The 16,626-nt window shown below is 35.9% G+C and overlaps 1 protein-coding gene across 1 annotated transcript; it reads right to left on the reverse strand.

The window, feature by feature from the left end:
- Positions 1-11,270: 11,270 nt before the first annotated feature.
- On the reverse strand, positions 11,271-16,626 carry LOC132174867 (probable protein phosphatase 2C 6). The gene is made up of 5 exons (XM_059586593.1): positions 16,018-16,626; positions 14,349-14,738; positions 13,663-13,780; positions 13,261-13,484; positions 11,271-12,916 (listed from the first exon to the last, which is right to left on the reverse strand). Exons 1-5 carry the CDS (start codon positions 16,348-16,350, stop codon positions 12,377-12,379), a joined length of 1,605 nt encoding a protein of 534 aa, XP_059442576.1. The 5' UTR covers positions 16,351-16,626; the 3' UTR covers positions 11,271-12,376.

The following is a 16,626-nucleotide window of genomic DNA, read 5'->3' on the forward strand; positions in this document are numbered from 1 at the left end:
ATTGTCTTTTTTTTTATATAATTTTTTTTTTAAAAAAAAATGGTCATTGTTATAAAGAAAAGGACCATTAAAAAAAGAAAAGAAAAAAATACCAAATAAAAAAGAACCGTATAAGATGTTATTGCTTCAAAAAAAAATTAAATTTTTTTTTTTCTTTTTTGTAAAAAAAGACCACATAAAAAATAAAAAATAAAAAAAAATAAAAAATTGAACAAAAATTATGTCTTTATCATCTCTCTTATGTTAATTGTTTCCTCCAGTACTTTTTTGTGTTTCTTAGAATTTAGGATTATCCGATAAAGGCGCGCGTACGTCGTAGTTACCTATAAATAACTAGCAAACCACTACAATCAATTTGCTTGCCAATCGAGCTGGCTAATAATGATGATAACGATGATAGGAATATTTCAGGTCTCTCTCTCTTCCCCCTACCCTCTCTATGTCCAAATCTGTAAACAGATCAATGAGAGGTCAGGAAGATCCCTTGTCTGCTTGCACAAGACAATAGATATTTCATATCCGCAGCTTTTTCTCTCCAAACTTTCACTCTTACATACGGATATTTATGTAAAGCACAGTAACGCAGAAAGGCACTTATTGCACTCATATAATTCCCCATGAATTTCAATCATCGCAAAAGTATTGAATTTATATATTATCTTGAATTTTGGAATCAGCGAGTGTTTTTAGTCAACCAATTCCCTTTTGTGTCGGGATGGGGATTTTTAACTTCTATTATATATATATATATATATATATTTTTTTTTTTTTTACAAAAATGTTCAATTTGGAAGAAATGTTTTTAAGTCATTCTAATAAATGTCAGCTTTTTTAACATGTTTGGATTTCTACTAATTTTTTTAACATGTTTGAATTTCTAAATTAGTAGAAGTAGAGTTAATAACTATCAAGAGTGTTAAAGAAAATATGTGTCTTTTACATATTAGACGATACTTGACATTTATTTGAGTGAATTTAAAGAAATTCTTTTTTTTTTTTTTTTTTTCATTTACATTATATCATGCCAAAAACAGAGAGAACAAAAGCACAACAAAATGATATATATATACAAAATGATATATATATATATATATATATATATATATATATATATATATAGTTGATGCATGCTTTTTTCTCAACAATTTTCGTTTGGTGTGATCTTCGCGTTCTTCGAAGCGTCTGTGATCATCAATCTTCGGGCTCCTACAAAATAATAAGAGCGTCAAAGGGGTCTTCAGGGAAGGCTCCGTAGACCCTCCGATGCTTAAGTTAGCAGTCGTACATGGGGTCTAAATGTAGCCAGAGCTAGCTATGCATTGAGAAAATAAATGATCAATCCCTTTTACCTATGTCTTGAGTTCTCTTTTCTAAGGTTTTATCTCTGTAACTTCTTCCTTCAGATGATTGAAGAATCATTTGAAATAGTGGGGAGATAATGTGAAGTAGTTGAGATAACGTAGGACTTTATGGGATAATGTAAGACCTTATGAGATAATTAAGGGTTGTTGAGAGATAGTGGGACCCATAGTGGATTTTATCCATAACAGTTACCCCCGATTCCCATGGCTGACTTGTCCAGCTGGTCGAGCATCAAGAATCTTATGCATATTTGCGACCGAAGCCCTAGAGCTCCCGAAGCTGGCCTTTATGTTTTGTAATTATATACTTGGAATAATACGACTTTTTGGGTTGATCAAATCGCTAGTCATTTCATTTGCTTGCAATGATATTATTTATGCATCACTCCTAGCAATCTTGATAGTAATTTATGAATTACCTGTGATTGCTCGGTAGAGTACTTTTGGCCAAGTGTTAGGCCTCAGGAAATGTTTAACCTTTTTTGAACACACCTTTTTTTGAAAGATTTACGTTCTTGATAGGTTATTTTTTCTGAGGCTGTTTAACCTTTTTCGAACACACCTTCTTTAAAGGATTTATGTTCTTGACAAGTTAGACTTGGAAAGGTGCCTTAGTTATGTTTCTCGAGTTTGATCTCGGGAAAGCTCTTTGGCAGTGTCTCCTTTAAACTTGGGAAAACTTCGAATGTATTTCCTTTTGGACTCGGGAAAACTTCGATTGTACTTCCCTTTTGACTTGGGAAAACTTCGGTTGTTTTTCTCAAAAGAGAATGAGTTATAGTCTCTTCGACTGTGTTCCTCGCAAATGTCCTCGGGAAAGCGCCTCGAGTATCTCACCAAGTTGTTCTCAGGGAATGTCTCTCGGCTATGTTCCACCAAGGAGCCTCTTTTGATTGAAGTGTCGAGCCGCTCACTCCTATTATGCTGCCATGATTTCTTGGGGCTAGTCCTGCTTCTTCTATAGCATGTCAAGGTGTAGCTTGAGGCTTTCATTATTGCACTTGAGCCGAAACGCTTCTCGATCCAACCCTGGTTGGGATGACTGCCTTATTTGCGCTCACCAAGCCGTTTCTTCAAATTCCATAGATGATCTTCAAACTAGATACCCCCCATTCTTGGATATGTGACTCTCGGGATCCTTTTGTTCGGATTCCTAGGAAATCTTGGGATCACGTGAACTTTTGGCAAGATCCGGCGATAGTGAGCGAGGGTAAGGCGATTATGGACTCAGTAGGGAGCAGCGAAGCTCAGCGAAGCTTGGCCTTGGAGTGGCGACGCGATGTTCGGCCATGGAGAGGCGAAGTGATGCTCGGTTGTATGAGGCTATACGCTCTTTGATCACGTTCTTGTAAGCCACCAAAAGCAAGTTCCGCTTCTTGGAAATGAGCTCCCTTTGTCCACCATGATACCCTATAAATTGTGAAATGGCTTTTTATGAGCTCAATATTTAGAGCAATAAGGAAGCTCAGTTTCTTCGCATCTTAGGATGGAACTCCTTGGATTTTTTGCTTCTCGAATTTGCTCCTCGGATTTTTGACTCATAAATTTCTCCTCGGACTCGAAATTTTTCTTTGAAAAATTTCTAAGTTTGTCTCAGAAGTTCATTCTCGGACTCGGAATTTTTCTTCTTTGGAAAATTTTTCTGAGTTTGTCTCGGAATTTTTCTGAATTTTTTTATGACATTTGCTCATCTTTGTGCCAAAAGTGGCTGGGCACAAAGGTGAGCAAATGTCAGCCTAACTGTTGGGCCATGGATCAGCTCATAATGCCCAACGGGTCCCAAACCCGACTTAAGCAAGACATCATACCCGACAAGGCCTCGGACAAACTTTCCCCGAGGAGGTTTAATAAACCGAGGAGACCTCGAACAAGAGTCCGAGACTACTCCTCGGTAGGAGTCGGATGTCGAACCCGAGACTCAACTCCTTAGAGGTAAAGTCAAGAGCCAATGGTAGATCAGTCATTTTACAACTAAGAATATGCCAACATTCAAACTAACACAAGTGATCATTATCTCACCTTCGAAAAAGATCTCTACAGCATAGATAACCGCCCCTACATAAATGGGATAAGTAGCTATTCAAATTCAAAAGGTTATCTCATTCAAACTGAAACCTTATCACTTGTCCTAGGATTCCTACCCTTATCAAATAACTGCGAAACATATATCAAGGGATAGGAATCCCGAGACGTGCGGGAAGCAAACTCTACTCTATACCTATAAATATAAGTCTCAATTTCAATCAAAGGTAAGCGCAATCCTAGTCTTGAAACTTTGGTTCCTTAAACATTCTTTCCTCACATTCTGACTTAGGCATCGGAGCTCCCCCGCCGGGACACCATCGGGGGCTCTAATCCTGTTTGTTCTTTGTATCTAGCTTGAAGCATCCTCGAAGTTGTCGACACCTCTTCCAGGCGTGCCATGTCATCATCTCGAAAAACTGTGTATCACCATATATATATATATTTCCATTTGGAATTCAGTAAACGCTATTATCATAAAATTTTCAGAATCCACTCATAACTCTCAATACCCCAATTTTTAAAATTAATATGATATAATATACATGATAAATTATAGGGAACACTTTACTTACCCTCTTGAATTATCATCCCTTTTGCAATGTACCTCATAAAATTTAAAATTTCTCAATTTATTGTATCAAACTTTTAATTTTTTTCAATATCCCTTTCTTTTAGGATTTTCCATTAAATGTCAACAAAATTTCCAAAATACCCCATTTTTTAAAAAAATATTTAAATTCTTTTGCAAAGATTGAGACATGAGTATTTTTGCAAATATCATTAAATTCGGACCAACGCCTTAATTATTGCAATTTTTCTTTTTCTCTAAAACAAATGAAGGTATTTTGGAAAAAGTTCACATGGGTGAAACAACAAACAATTAAAAGATGGATATACTAAAGGGGTGAAAAGACCGGCGGTTAATAACCGCCCGCTAACCGCTAACCGTTTTTGGAAGTTGTTAGTGGTGTTTTCAAAACCACTAAGCGCTATATATATATATATATATATATATATATATATATATATATATATATTACTTATTAAGTAACATTAGTGAATATATATTAATTGTATATAATTTATTTAATATACAATAAAAATATATTGTTTGTATGTTATATAATGTAATATTAAGTTTTTAAAAATATGAGTTGGGCATGAAGCTAAGAACACTGACGCATGAGGAGTGAGGTTTTCAATTTGCCTATTGGCATTGTCCCAGACTCCCACAGAACCACATGGATAACTACAAGTGTTTTCAATTGCCTCTTGTTTGTCCCACATCCAAAAAAAACCACCACTTCCACCTTCACTCATCTATATAAAGCACATGTCATTCCCTAATCTTCTAAATATTGCCTTAGTTAAGCATTTAAGTTGGGTGAGGCAAGAGCTTAGCTTTGAGTACTCGACTTGCCTGCCAGGCGATCTTAGCTAGCCAAGGAGAATGGCGAGTCGAGCCGAGCACAAATTTTTTAATTTTTTTTTTCTTTAAAAAAGGGTTAACTACTAACCATCGGTTAACGGCCTAGGCGGTTAGCGGAGGTGGTTACAATTAGCGGTTTTAGCCAATAACCGCTAACTGTAACCACTTTTTCACCCCTATACTAAATTGAGAGAAGTTGAACTTTAAGAAAATATTACAAAAGTGATGGCAATTGAAGAGGGTTGAGTGACATAGATTTTTTATTTTTTATTTTTAAATAGTAAATTATACATAGATTGCAAAAGAAACTTTATAAAAATAATGTTATTACAATTTAAAAGGAAAAAAAAAATACAGCAAAGGAATCTCCACTTTTAACTCATTCCCACACGGTACCAAACAATTATAAAGAAGGATAATACGCGTGAGATGACAGCAGCAAAAGCACACCAAAAGACTATAATTTACACAAAGTTTGCTTTCCAGGGTCTGTTTATATAAGAAACATATTACAAACGATTTTCATAAGACCCTCATAGCATTCTCATTAGTCTTACTGGCTAAAATAACTAAAATAGAAAAATATAATGTATATTTATTTTTTTAAAGCACTTCAGCAGTCTCACTATTTTAGTTATTAATTTCTCTATTTATATATATATTTGTCTTATTCTAGCGGTCATATTTTTAAATTTTATGTTTTCGTTGCCGTCATATTTTTAAATATTTGTTTTATTCTAATGGTCATATTTTTTTTTAATAATAATATTAAAAAAAAAATTTCTTCATGGTCATAATTTTTTTAAAATGTCATATGTGCTCTCAGTTCTCGTCAAATGGTTCAGACTGCAGAGAAATGAACGTTTGCCTTTAAGTGTGCAAAAGAATTTTTTTTTAAAAAAAAAAAAGAAAGAAAAAAAAAAACAGAAAAGAAAAAAGAGAGCAATTTTACTATTTTTTATTCGTTTGATAAGCGAAAAATGACTAGAATTCACCCACTTTTGGTGAATACTAACAAAAATCACCATTTTGCTTAATTAGTAGGATCGGTTTAAATATTCTAAGCATAAGGTGTGTACGTTATGCAAAAGAGTATTTGCCACATCATCGGCGTGTTTACTATTCAAGCATGTCAGAGTCTCAAAAACACTAATGAATTTTAAGGGACAGATTTAGCGAGTATATTGCGCGTCCATAGTTCTTTGGATGCCTCAATGTGGGCTCAGTAGAATTATGCATTTACGCTACTTAGATGAGTGCATACTGAAAATTAGACTCGATGCGAGCGAGCAATAAGATTTACGTTCTGTAGCAGTTTTTGTTTGTCTTTTCTCTAAATTTGCTTTCAGCGAAATAGAAGGTAATTTTTTTTTGGTTTTGATTTCTTTTAGTCGTTTTCTTTACACAAAACCTTAAGCCTAACGATCTTAAATACCTAATCTTAGATGTGACAGGAGTGGCTCTACCACCCCGAAAATTAATGGGGGGTGGTTGAGCCATGCCCGAGTGATTTTTGGGGGTGGCCGAGCCACAGGGCGAAACTAGAACATATTTTTTTTGATAATTTTTTTAAAAAAATTTAAATTAATTTTAGTTATTTATTTATTTATTTGTTTTTTTTTATCAAATATATTCAATTTAATTCATCTTCTCAAACATCTTTTTTTATTTTTGTTTCATATTCTCTAAACTATCTAAACATTATTTTAAAAACATTTTTTTTTCGATATTCGCAATTTTGAATTTAGTAAAAAATAGTACAAAATAATACCAAAAAAGTCACACCCAAATGAGTTTTTAATTTTATTGAGAATAACTTCAATCAAGTCGTGGTGTAAATTGTTTGTTTTGCACCCTTCAATAAGAAGCATATATCTTAGCTTGAAATACCAAAAAAATAATATAACCATTTGCATTTTACACCAAATAATTTTTCTTCTCTTGACAAAAATACCCATTGATAAGACCATTGGATCCACCATCTTAGTTGGTTTTGGAGACTAAGATGCTGAGAGCTCGGAGATGGGTGAGGGTTAAGTGGTGAGTGGTGGACGTTGGGTTTAAATTAATGAACAAATTCATGAGATTAATTTGAATTAAAATAATAATGTTTTCATCTTTATTGTATTTTATGTTTTTATCTAATTCGCCAACTTTTTATTGAAAGTTGTAAAAACTAGTTTTCACCATATTATGATAAAAAGGCTCTCAATTTTATTTTACTGCATCTTAGATCTGAATGTTTTGACTTGTGGGATTTGTTTTGACCGGGAGATTGAATTAAATTCTTGGGTGTTCTGAGGTTGCCTTTGTTTTGAATTAGGGCTTGATTTATTGCAATTTTCTGTTGTGATTGTGGATGTATATGTTGTGTTTTGGAGTTTGAATGCTAGGATTGTGGGCAGGCGGTTAGCAGTAGCCAGTAGGGGTGTTCGCAAGCGAGCTTGGGATCGGCTCGTACGTATAAGTTCGGCTCAACTCGATTATTAAATGAGGCGTTTCGTTGACACAAATCGTAGTTCGAATATTAAACGAAGCAAGCTCGACTCAGCTCGGTTAGGATTGCGAGCGCGCTCGTGAGCAAGCTCGGATAAGACTCGACTTGCTTATTAGGTGAAAACTTGTATATTTTTATTAAGTAACAAATAACAATGTATAGTCAATATTACTCAATAATAACAAATATACTAATATACTATATAACTTATTTTTATTTTGTTATTTATATATGTGTCATTTGTGTATATATATGTATATTATATAAACACATATAAGAAATATAAAATATATATAGTAAATAATAATAAATATTTGATATAATTATTAATCATTATATCATATGATATAATCATATGGTATTTAATCAAAGCATTATTAGATACTTTATACTTAGAAAACGTATATCGCATGATCTTAGATCTAAGATAATATTATTATGAGAAGTGTTAGAGAGCCAAACAAATGAACTCAGAAAATTTTTCAAATTGACGTGGCAAGGGTTTTTAAATTAAAAAAATGCAACTCTCCCTCCCTTGTTTGCTACTCACGGTCTGCTATGTCAGTTTGAAAATTTTTCTGGGTTCATTTGTTTAGCTCCCTAGCACTTCTCTATTATTATATTAATATGAATTGTGATTTGTGAGATAATATAATCATATAATTTAAGTATGAGTGTATGACCATTAGATCATTAGGAATTTAGGACTTAGGAGTTTGAGCATTACCATTCGAGAAGAAATTCAATTAAAAAAAAAAAAAAAGATAATAAGTTAATATGATAGTAATTTAAATCATTAATCATATGATATAATTTGATGAGGTCATATGATTATATAATATCAAATTAAGTAATTGATATTGAATTCAACAATGTGTTACTTATAATCACAATTGGAGTATTAATGTATTTTAAGTTGGCTTCTTAATCAGTTTAAGAGTGTTTGAAGTTTAAATTTATATATATAAAAAAAAAATTAAATATAAGAGACAGCTCGCGAGTTGGCTCGGCTCGGCTCGACTTATTATGAGCTCGAGCTCAAAGTCAATTATTTAGTTCGTTCTTAAGCTCGGCTCGAACTCGAGCTCGAGTAAAATTTAAACCAGCTGAACCCAAACAGGTTACACATTTAGATGTGGTTTGGCGAATTCAGCTTTATGGGGTAGGAAAACTACCACATAGTTGAGGTGAAAAGTTTGGATGCCCAGACGCAACTAAGGGTTTTTTAAGTCAAAGCCATTTACCAAACCTCTCTCTCTCTCTTCACCCAAAAACTCGTTTGTTAGAAGTTTGGTCGCTCTGTTGAAGTTTGGTCCGTCTCTCTCATCACCGAGAAGCCTATTCCCTAGAGAAGACCTTTATGGCTTTACGAGTCAAGACTCTCGGGTTGGCAAAACAGGTACCTGGCACGTACTTGTTTATTCTATGAACGCTTTTTTATAATAAGATTTTAGATTAGATGCATGAATTATCTAAAACTTTATTATACAAAAAAAAAAATGGATAGGATAAACGGGTACCTGCCAAGTACTTGTTTTGCAAGCCCTTCAAGAGTTCCAAATCTAACAATACCAGGAAGCCATTTACAGCTGTCTTCCCATTTATAATCTCCTTCTTCCCAGTAAAACCAAAACCCTCTACATCCCGGAATAAGATCCTATTTTGGATTGGAGAATATCTAGTTTATGGCTAGGATTTATTTTCAAAAATTTTAGAGTCCAAATATGACACGCGTTTCACTAACAAAAAATAATAATAAAATATTATTTAAGATTAAAAAAGAAAAAAAGAAAAAAAATAGGGGGTGGCCGAACCAACCCTTTTAGCTGAGCCATCCCCAATGGCCAGCCAGGGGTGGTCGGACCACCCCATGGCTCTTGGGGTGGCCAGGCCACCCCAAGGGCCAAACAATTTTTTTTAAAAATTTTTTTTCTTTGTTTGGCCTTTGGGGTGGTAATGATATAAATCATTTGGAATAAATGTTGATTTTGTATTCCTTAAATCAAGGGATTTAGATACCCTAATTTAAGTGATATGTTTGTATTTAAAATATTTTAAATCACATGTAAAGCTCTATAAATAGAGCTGTGTAATCACAAATCAAGAAAATATGTAGCATATTAAGACTTTGATGTGTGGATGTAGGTTATATGCCGAATCACCTTAATCTGTGTGTCTTTCTCTCTTTCCTTTATTTCATATTATTTCGCTTTTATATTTATTATATTATGTGTTTCTATATGGTCTAAGAGCTAACAGGCTAAGGCCAATTGTTAGATCTTAGATTGCAATTTTTTTTTTCTTTACTTCATTTTTCTCCTCAAATCGTTTTTGTTGGAAGTCCCACATTACCTGGGTATTAAGGAGATGGGCCATTTATAAGAGTGAAGGGAAACCTCAACTCCTGAGCTAACTTTTGGGTTGAGTTAGTCCCTTCTAATATGGTATCAGAGCTCCTCTAAAAGCTCACGCTTAAATGACGGCTACTTCATACACGTTCCCAAACGTGTCTCATCTAGTTTATGTTAACTAGATCACAGTAACTACATTCAGTGGTTAACGCAAATTGAGCCTGTTCTTAAGGCCAATGACTTGGTGGGTATCATTGATGGTAAAGAACCGTGCCCACCAACACATCTTCCCGCCTCCTCCAACAAAAAAGAGCCAGAAATTAATCCTTCTATACCCTTTGGGTTAAGAAGGATCAATCTATCCTTAGTTGGATCAATGCTACACTCTCTGAGTCCGTCCTGTCTACTGTTTATGTTAAGACGCCACACGTGCCTAGTCCAATTGGCTGTGGCACACCTTCACTCATTGTCCTACGTGTTGGCTTGGATGTCTTCCCGCCACAAGTAAGGGGGTGTGTTGGAAGTCCCATATTGCATGGGTATTAAGGAGATGAGCTATTTATAAGGTGATGGAAAACCTCAACTCTTGAGCTAGCTTTTGGGTTCAATTAGGCACAAGACCCATTTATAATATGGTATCAGAGCCTAACCCAATTGGTGTTGGCCTACTATCACCCATTGTCGCACTTGTTGGCTTGGATGTTCTCCCGCCACACGTGAGGGGGCGTGTTGAAAGTCCCACATTGCCTGGGTATTAAGGAGATGGGCCATTTATAAGAGTGAGGGGAAACCTCAACTCCTGAGCTAGCTTTTGGGTTGAGTTAGGCCCAAGACCAATTTCTAATAGTTTTCTCTCTGATTTTTAACATGTATTAGAGATGAAAACCATCTATGAGGTCCATTGCTTGCCTACCGCGTAAAAAAAAAAAAAAAGAAAAAAAAAATAGAAGAAGGAATTGCAATTCCTAAATCAAGGGATTTAGATAAGGAATATATTTGTATTTGAAATATTTCAAATCACATGTAAAACTATATAAACAGAGCTGTACTCAAAGTATAAATCAAGAAAATATGTAACCTATTAAGGCTTTAATGTATGGATGTAGACCTTAATCTATTTGTGTTTCTCTCTTTCCTTTATTTCATATTATTTTGCTTTTATATTTATCATATTATGTGTTTTTATATGGCCGAACCATCCCATAGCCCTTTATTTAAAAAACTATTGGTTGCATCGGTGCCTTACAAACTTTTCATTGCACATGGAAGCCGGATTCTCGTTGGCCTTCAATAACTGCTAGTCTGCCATAATCATCGATTAGCAGATGGTAACCGCCTGCTCTAGATAGGCAAGGATCTTGCGTCTATGCGGTAGTGAAACCGCATAGATGCTGTTAGCCAAAACAGCATCGTTTTAGCTTTAGTAGGTCTAAACAAAACATCATCGTTTTAGCTGTAGCTCACGCCGTTATCAAAACTACCGTCACAGCAAAGTTGCAGATTGCCGAGACTACCACCACTCCTTTACAGTTTTCCATTGCAATTCGATCTGAATTTCACACAAGCACAACAACAAAGCACAATTCAAAAGAGATGACACCAAAAAAAAAGAAAAAAAGAAGAAACCTTAATTCCATATAATTCTGGCACAAAACTAACTGCAATTACTAATTGGAAAATTCTTCAAGAATCCACAAGGAAGTTCTACGCTAGTGTTGACATGGTCAAAATAAGAAAATATTTTTCTGGGTACGAAGTTTCCACTAAAACTATCAGCCCGGCCCTGCATCTGAAAACCGGTGAAGCCAACGAGGAATTCTTACACAAATCTTGGATCTCCTTCAGCACCGTCCAATAATCTAAGCACATAAACGAAAAACCCATTATCGAAATACGATGATTAAGATCACAGAAAGCAACAATTCAAGGATTACAGGGTGAAAGAAATGAAGGAAATGAAGGGTATCTGAGAAGAAAACAAGGGAAGAGCAAGTGGAACGGTGGGTTGGAAACTCGGAAATATATATCACTCTATATCAAATTCAAATTCACGTGCTGCCTGCAACTTTGCTGTGAGTCTGTGACGGTAGTTTTATAACGGCGTCAGCTAAAGTTAAAAACGATGTTGTTTTGTTTAGACCTACTAAAGCTAAAACGATGCTGTTTTGGCTAACAGCATCTATGCAGTAATTTTCACTACTGCAGTAATTTTCACTTGTAAAATCTATTACATAAACTTAACAATGTTGGACACTAGAAATTGTAAACTACCGGCATACACCAGAATGGTCTATGTCTAATAGATCATCAGCTCTTGATCACAACAAAAGCCAAGCGGGAGCGTAAAGCTTTAAGACCTCTCCCCCCTGCCAATTAGTAAACTGCTTCAAGGAATGTATTTTAATAGCCAAATCTTTGATTTCACCAAACTACAGTGTACCTTAGAGCATTATTACCAACAAAACCTGCAAGGCCATTTTTTTTTTCCAGTGAAAATTACACCCAACCTAATGGAAGTCCTAACATATGATGGCTCACTGACTTCTTAGGAATTCTCTGGTACCTGCCAATCTGCATCAGCAGTTCGAAACCTACAGATTCTCTCTCTGCCATGAATAATATTCCTTGAAAACAGGGTTTTGATGGTGATGAAAAAATAATTGAAGTTCCATTTTGCTGAGGTAAAATGAAGGCTTGATAAGCACTTAGAGTATCATAGCCACTTTCTCCAACTCGCTGCTTTTCTATCACCAGACAAGAACCTGGGAAGGCTTAGCAGACTGTTAACCCGGGTAACACCTTCTAAGGCTGACCACTCCTCGTCCTCTGCAGTAGAGATGCACTCGGCTAGGCTCCTCTTAGATTGGGACTCGAACTTTGCAGAAACCTTTTCTTCTGTAAACTCAGAGGCGGGCATAATCTCTTCAGAGCCTCGTAGTGTACCTGAATGCTCGAGAAAATAATTTTTCGAATCATTGACTTCGAAACCCCCCATCTTCTCATCTGTTACTGTCACCCTCTCCATTGTCTCTTGAGCAGTCTTTTTCATATCATTGTTTGCCACGGCCTCACTGGATGCAGGTACATCTTCTAAAAAGAGGCATACAACAGCACAATCATCATTCTTGGAAGTGGGATATTTAAGCCTCCATGCCCGAATAGCGCAGTCCACAAGAGCTCTGGCTGCTGTTGACCGACCAGGGGCTGAAGCCACGATGTCTACAGCTTCTTTATTTGAGAGGACATCCCATACCTGCATCGGCGTTGAATGGATAATATAACACTGATATAGGTTTTGAAAATAAACAAGTAAAAGAAAAGAGACTCGCACACACTTCCTGGCAGGCTTTTTCCCATCTAATACTTTAATCTAAATAAAAATTCACACATACCGTTCCAACCAGGTTTAAAGATTGTAGAACGCAAAGTAGCAACATAAGTATGGAAAATATGGCTAAAATGCAGTAAAAAAAACCAAGGCATGTTAATATAGCACTTGGCTAGTAAGAAAATGAACCAAATTACAAGAAAGCTACCAAGTAAGAATAAGAAGTTTTCCAACAATGTGGCTAGTTGAATGAAAGAAGGGAAAGATACCCCATCAGTGGCAAGAATAATAAATTCATCTCTTTCTGTAAGATGGTGATAGTAAACATCTGGGACGGAAATTAAACCAAAATCTTTCAGACAGAAGTCTCCAAAAGCTCTAGCCATCGCCAAACCAGGAGAGTCATTATTAGGCAACCATACACGTGCCACCTCCGGCTCATCCTGTAAAGCAAAGACCCTTCCTCTGCATCGCTGGATCCTAGCAGCTTCCCCTGAATACCGAAAGGACAAGAGTTTCAAGTCCTATAGATATTTTTTATCAGTAGTTAATAGATATGTCTCACAGAAAAGATTCCAGAGCCTTTAATTGATATTTGGTTTACAGGCAAAGAGGAGGTAGAGAGCGTCTCTGCATAGGTGCGCGTGTGCACGTGAGAGAGAGAGAGAGACCTGGAAGATCAGGCTTCAAGTCCACAGTCAATTGTAAAGCAATCAAAGAATTGCCTTCATCTCTTGTCGCCAGCACTGCCCTCGAGTCTCCAACATTTCCAATCACAACATCCTGATCCTGAAAAACCATGTATCCACACCAATTTTAGGGAAACTGGATCATTTGGAAATTTATGTGTGAGGGCAAAAGATTGTTTTTTCAAAGTACATACTAGCATAGCCACATATCACTGTTAGCCAGCGTCAAGTCCCAAAAGCTTAAGGTGTCCGGAAGTGGGCCAACAATGTATATCAACAATCAATCACTAACATCAACAATTACATTATACATTAAACACGCAGTTCTGCTCAACTAATAAAGATGCTCCAAAAATTGCAATTTATCAATTGGTTTGCAAGTAAGTTACAAAGTTAATCTGACTCATGTAACAGATAAATTTTCTAGTCTTACCACAATATATCTAATAAAATAACAATCATACTCAAATTTTTTTAAGTATGATTGGTGATAAAAAGAACATAAGATATTAACAATGCAAAGTTCAAATTAATATACTTAGTGATAAAAAGACCTAGTTGTGGAAGGAATATCTAACCCACATCATTCCAAAAGCTGTATGGCATATCTGATATAACGATATTTATTCATGTGCCAGAAAATTGTTTCGAGTTTCTTGAAGAATCACCTGCTTTAATAAAGTAACCGCTGTACTTCCACTGCAGAAACAGTCAATCGTAGGATGTAACTTTAGTTCCTTATCCATTAGCTTGAAAGCCTTTAACATAGACTGCTTAAGTGGCATATACATTTCAGGGAGTTCTTCGATAGCTTCGACCTCCAACGTCTCATACCATTCATCATCCATGTTTTGAGATGCAGTTTCCTCTGTGTTCATGCTTTCATGATCATTTTCAGTCTTACAAAGGCTGCTCTGGTCACCACTGGATTTGGTTTTCCATTGAGTACATAGTATCAGTGGAAGAGAATCCCGGACTTTCTTCGCAACCATATGACCAAAAGGACCATGACCATCAAATACCCCACAAAATATAGTATCGCTTCTTGAACTGTAATTCTATGGTAGAAACATGCCAACCAAGACGTCATATATTTAGACCATTGAGAGAAATTAGAAAAAGCAAAACATCTGCAGCTAAAGGAACAGCAAAACAAAAAATGCAAATGATGTCACAACATTCAAGCAGTAAGTTGTTGTTAGTGAAGTAATGAAGAAGGATTAATGCCATTTTGCAGGCAATCCAAGAGACTGAACAAGAGTAGAATAAAAATAGTTTTGCATGAACATCATGGCGTGTCCATGTTTTGTAGGCTGTTTTGTGCAGTAAAATAAAGGCCATTTTGCAGGGTGTCTTGTCAATAGTTTTTGACAAAACACCCTGCACAGGAAAAAAAAAAAAATCACAAGAACCCAGTGCATGGTACATAAACATGATGGTTGAGTGTCAACTAAATAGCGTCTCCTTGCCTAGAACATAAGGTACCTTTTGAACAAGGCCACTCTCCAAATAAATAAATTAAAATCAGAGGAAAGAACAAAGATATGCAACAACATCAAGGCCTGCTTGTTTGAGGGTACTTTTTTGAAGCATAGTAAGCTGCAATTCTATGTGCTTTAACTGGGACATTTGTATAATGTGAAATGCACATAATCTAGGGTTTTTCATTGGACACCAGATGGGTAAGTTCATATCATGTTTGACCAAAACCTTAACTGAAAACACCTAAAAGACTACAACATAATTGGTTAGAACATTTATTATAACAATGCGCTAGAGCATCTAACCAAAAAGTTTTCAAACATTAGCCTAACTGGTTTTTGAACTATGTTCTTACTTTTTAAAAGACATGTTTCTGAAGGGGCGGAGCTAGATAGTGTCTAGTGGGGGCAACTGCATCCACTGGAATAGCAAAAAATGTGCTCAGAGGAAAAAAAATGAATATTAGTTTAGAACTATATAAAATTGTTGATATTTTTTTGGAAATCAAGCCGGTAAGATAAGAATAGATGGGGTTAATGTGACATTTAAACACATGTCACCATTAGAAGACAAGAAAAATACGGCTCCTTTTTAGTTTAAGAAATTTAAAAACTGTTCAAATAGTTGTAAAATTGTAATGCGAGACAGTAATAAGGATTTGGGTATGGCCTTTTTCTTTCCTCCGCTATGTGTTTGGAGCCGATTATTGACAAGATGTTCTCAAACTTGTACCGTAATCAGTGCATATAACCGATAATAGAGTTCTAAAAGAGAAAAGAATGACTGTGAAAACAGAAGTTGTAATCAAACGTACGATGCTAATGATGATTGATGGAATAGCAGTCCAGCACTAACCTCCCAAACAAGCATGGCATCCTGGTTAGTTCCTTTCTTACCCTGTTGGGTATATAAGCAGGCGACTTTGCTGGCGCCGTTCATAACCATCCTCTCATTCTCGGGAATCATCATCTGACGGAGCAGCTCACCTTCATCTGAAGCTGCAGCAGATTTCTTTTTCCACCTCCCCGAACTCTGCCTCTTAGTCTTCTTCTTGTTATCAGCGGAAGACGAAATAGAAATTGATGATATGGCCGCACACGTACAAGAGTTTGAAGCAGCAGCCTCTATCATAACTACTTCCACCGTGTCCTTTCTCTTTCCTGTAATTGATGAATAGCAAGAACCCATTCGATTCGATTCGATTCGATTCTTGATGCTTTACCAAGTAATCCCCACGGGCAAGCACAGCCCACCTTTCTCCTGCCTACTTCTGTTCCTCCCAATTCCCAAATCAGATCCACCAAATTATCAAATACGGTCTATATCCATCTTTCTTTTGCCGTTACAGTAGCTACGTTTATTATTACTACTTTTTCGTGGTCTAAGTAAAAATTTCAAGGCAAGAAAAAGCACATCGACTGACTTCGAACAAAAGCGACGGGTTGAAGCTGAATGATTCGAGTA

Source organism: Corylus avellana, chromosome ca3, assembly GCF_901000735.1.
Source record: "Corylus avellana chromosome ca3, CavTom2PMs-1.0".
NCBI lineage: Eukaryota > Viridiplantae > Streptophyta > Magnoliopsida > Fagales > Betulaceae > Corylus > Corylus avellana.

Coding starts and splice junctions, on each gene's coding strand:
- LOC132174867 (XM_059586593.1), bottom strand. CDS start 16,350: ATGGGTTCTTGCTATTCATCAATTACAGGAAAGAGAAAGGACACGGTG. Junction 13,781..14,348: donor CGGTTACTTTATTAAAGCAG/GTGATTCTTCAA, acceptor ATGGTTTTTCAG/GATCAGGATGTTGTGATTGG. Junction 13,485..13,662: donor CTTGAAGCCTGATCTTCCAG/GTCTCTCTCTCT, acceptor TTCGGTATTCAG/GGGAAGCTGCTAGGATCCAG.